This window comes from Telmatherina bonti (genome assembly GCF_933228915.1).
Source record: "Telmatherina bonti genome assembly, chromosome: 21".
Classification (NCBI taxonomy): domain Eukaryota; kingdom Metazoa; phylum Chordata; class Actinopteri; order Atheriniformes; family Telmatherinidae; genus Telmatherina; species Telmatherina bonti.
The window spans coordinates 3,466,610-3,470,247 of NC_136630.1; the positions used below are offsets into that span (position 1 = coordinate 3,466,610).

General features: G+C 42.1%; 1 protein-coding gene across 1 annotated transcript in view; it reads left to right on the forward strand.

The window, feature by feature from the left end:
* LOC306771826 (uncharacterized protein) overlaps positions 1-3,190 on the forward strand; it is a gene marked incomplete at its 3' end in the record, with an annotated part of 23,424 nt that extends 20,234 nt beyond the window's left edge. The window contains exons 2-3 of the mRNA XM_079261145.1: positions 1-198; positions 1,926-3,190. The exon at positions 1-198 is cut by the window's left edge and continues 15 nt beyond it. Of these exons, the coding sequence (XP_079117271.1) occupies positions 84-198; positions 1,926-3,190 (1,380 nt within the window). The 5' untranslated portion in view covers positions 1-83. The remainder of the gene's footprint in view (positions 199-1,925) is intronic.
* Positions 3,191-3,638: the final 448 nt, after the last annotated feature.

The window sequence follows — 3,638 nt, forward strand, 5'->3', positions numbered from 1 at the left end:
CTGGAAAAGCAGCAGATGATCCTAAACTCTGAGGAAACCTTCCGAAACGTTTCTGAGCTGCAGGCGAGGACTCTGCAGCAAGGATGCCTCAGAAGAGGATCCATCAACAAGATACCTGCAGAGGACTCAGCTTGGTGCCCCTCATGCCTGCAGCGTCCACGTTGGAACCGGGGGAGTCGCAAGGCAGCAAAGACATCAGTAAGTTTGTTGTAAATCAACTTAAACTGTAACTTCTACAACAAATACAAACAATATGGAATAAAAAACTCAACAATTTCTGCACAAATGTTGACTTTAATTTAATTGCAGCTGATAAAACAGAATAATTTAATAATTTAAAATCACAATGCGGTACATCACGCCTGTTTAATGATTATGAAAATGATCGGCAGCGTAAAGATCCTGAGATTCCAGAATAAAATGCATTCAGGTGAATAAAGAGCAGCTTTGTAAAGATCTAAACGTAAACAATACGCAGCGATGGATGTAAAACCTGTTATTGTTCTGGAACAACAGAAAAATATATTTTTGGATTTTTCTTTTCTTTTCACTAAAATGTTTTTTTTTCTTATTCTACAGCTTCTGTACTTGCTGATCAGATCAGATTATTAACTGTTGGACACTGGAGGTGTAGATGTGTGTATTCACTGAGAACCAGACGGTGTGATTACTTCTGTCCACAGAACAGTGTCTCTATCATGGATAATTAATAAAACATTATTCATTTTAAACAGATGTGAGGCTTGCACTCAAAGGAAAGCTGTGTTACCTAGGTTACCGTTTCCACCATTCTGTGGTCGGCAGCGACCTCTTGTGGCCAGAAGTCGTATCTGCAGCTCTGAAAAGCCCACATCTGGACTTTCTGTCCTTCATCCTGCTGAGGTCTCTGCTGACCACAGATCTGCAACCTTTCAAGGAATCCATAAGACTCACCTTTTCAGAAAAGCTTTTAATTGACTATTATTAAACTTTATTTGGATTTTTCATTCTCTTTCTGTTTCTTTAATTTTAGTTTTAGTTTATTTTCTTTTGTCTTGTTTCATTCTATTAAATATTGTTTTACATCTGTTTTTTTTCTCCAGTGTATTAGTTTCCAGTCGCAGGTGATGAAGTTGTTGGGGATTAGGACAACACTTTGAGACGTGTGTGTGTGTGTGTGTGTGTGTGTGTGTGTGTGTGTGTGTGTGTGTGTGTGTGTGTGTGTGTGTGTGTGTGTGTGTGTAAATATGCATGTCTGTGTAAATATGTTGTGTATATATGGGAACTGTGGGTTTATGGCCTGGGAGATGTGATGGGATAGGATGGAAAGAAAATGGGGGCGGTTTGTCATGTTTGCATGTCTCCATTTTCATGTACAATAAAGTGCTCTATAAATATTTATGTATATATTATTTTAATAAGTTAAATAAAAACATTGCCTGCATGTATTGTTTACTACTGTGATGTTAAAAGTATTGTCGTGCATCCTGTGTCCTCCATCAGAACGTGTTCAACGCGCATCGTTTTTACCATGAACTGATTCAGTAGGTCTGTGAGGGACCAAGCTGGGAAAGAAAACACAGGTTACTTGAAAAAATAACAGGTTTTAATGACCAAAAAAGCACTTTGACAAAATGCCGGGCCTGAGAAAGAGACCAAATGAACAAAACTCACATTTTAACTGTTTAAGTAGCACACAAATCAGCCTAACACAACCCCCAGTCAGCGTTTACACCACTCCCTCCAGGACAAACAAAAGTTCAGCAAAGAAAGAAAATTAAGCAAAAGAAAAAATTAAGAGTTGAAAATGAAATAGTTCCTAAATGTGTGTTAAAGAAAACAAAAACTTTCCACCCAAGTTTCAATATGCGAAGAAAACCGTGTTGATAGAAATCAGATCCAAATACATAAAGTTTTTTTTATTTTATTCTCTGTTTGTGTTTCAGATGTGCAGCAACTCTTTGTGATTAAAGAAGAGAGTTCCCAGAGCTCCGGTCTGGACCAGCCGGAACCAGAACTCCTTCAGATAAAGGAGGAGGAGCTCCGGAACAATGGTGCCATGGAGCAGCTTGCTGAACAGGAGGAGACTGAACACAGCAGGTTGTCAGTTCAGGTCGTTACTGTGAAGAGTGAAGATGAAGAGGAGGAACCTCGGTCCTCACACCTTCATCACATCAAATCTGAAGACAGCAGCGAGGCAGAACCTCCAACCTGCAGCTCAGCTACACAGACGAAAGCAGAAACTGATGAAGAGGACTGCAGGAGTCCAGAGCCAGACAAGAACCCAGATCCAGCAGACTCATCAGAGACCGAAGTCAGTGATGATGATGATGGTTGTCCAAAGTGTCCTGATTCTGAGCCTGAAGCTGAAGATGGACAGCCTGACTGGTGGGCACCTGAATCAGGTGAGAATCACGTCGACGGATGTAACGCGGCCAAAAAGTCCTTCCCCTGCTCGTACTGTGGAAAACTGTTTCACACCAAGTATTCTCTGGAGCGGCACTGGCAGGTCCACACGGGGGAGAAACCGTTCAGCTGTGATGTTTGTGGTAAAAGATTTAACAACAAATCGCATCTCAAGTCCCACACCAACCTCCACACGGGAGAAAAACAGTTTGCATGCGACATTTGTGGTAAAAGATTTAACCAAAACACGTGTCTAAAGAAACACATGCGGGTGCACACCGGAGAGAAACCGTACGGCTGTGATGTCTGCAGCAAAAGGTTCAGTCTGAACTCCAATCTCAGGACACACATGAGAATCCACACGGGGGAGAGGCCATTCGGCTGCGTGGCCTGTGGCAAAAGGTTCAACTGCAAGACAAACCTGAAGATTCATATGCACGTCCACACGGGAGAGCGATCATACAGCTGTGAAACCTGCGGAAAAAGATTTAAACAAAACTCCAACCTGAAGGCACACATGAGTGTCCACACGGGAGACCGACTGTTTGCTTGTGATGTTTGTTGTAAAAGATTTAACCGAAAGGAGTACCTGCAGACGCACAGGAGACTCCACACGGGTGAGAAACCGTTCGGCTGCGAGGTTTGTGGCAAAAGATTTAACCAAAAGGTGTATCTGAAGACGCACAAGATCGTCCACACGGGAGAAAAACCCTTCAGCTGCGATGATTGTGGTAAAAGATTTGGTTATCAGGGAAGTCTTGCAAAACATCTGAGAGCTCACAAAGTCGAGAGACCAGATGGCTGAGACAGTTTCTGTGGGACTGGATTTAACCCAAGTGTTTCTTCAGGATGGTTATTTAGGAGAAAAAGATGTCTGACTCTGCTGTTTGGTGTTAAATATTTAATATTTAAACATGAGACCAGATATAAGTAAGAATCCATGATGATAAAACATGAACCGTCAGGAAAAACTTGTCACTTGCAGTAAAGAAACCATTTTATTCTGGTTAAATCGATCTGTTAGCTGTGTAATGACGTGTTCTACCAGTCCTGCATGTTACAGCAGATCCAACAAGGTCCGACCTCCTCCTGAAGAAACTGGTGCAGCTGTGGTTTGAAGGCAAGCAGCACTATGAGGCGGATGGAAGCATGTTGGGATAAACTGCTCTCATACAGCTTGTTGCAGGTTTCTGATGTTTTAACAGGAGTTCTGGATCCAAACTTCCTCCTTTCTGGTTTTGGAAGTCACAAAT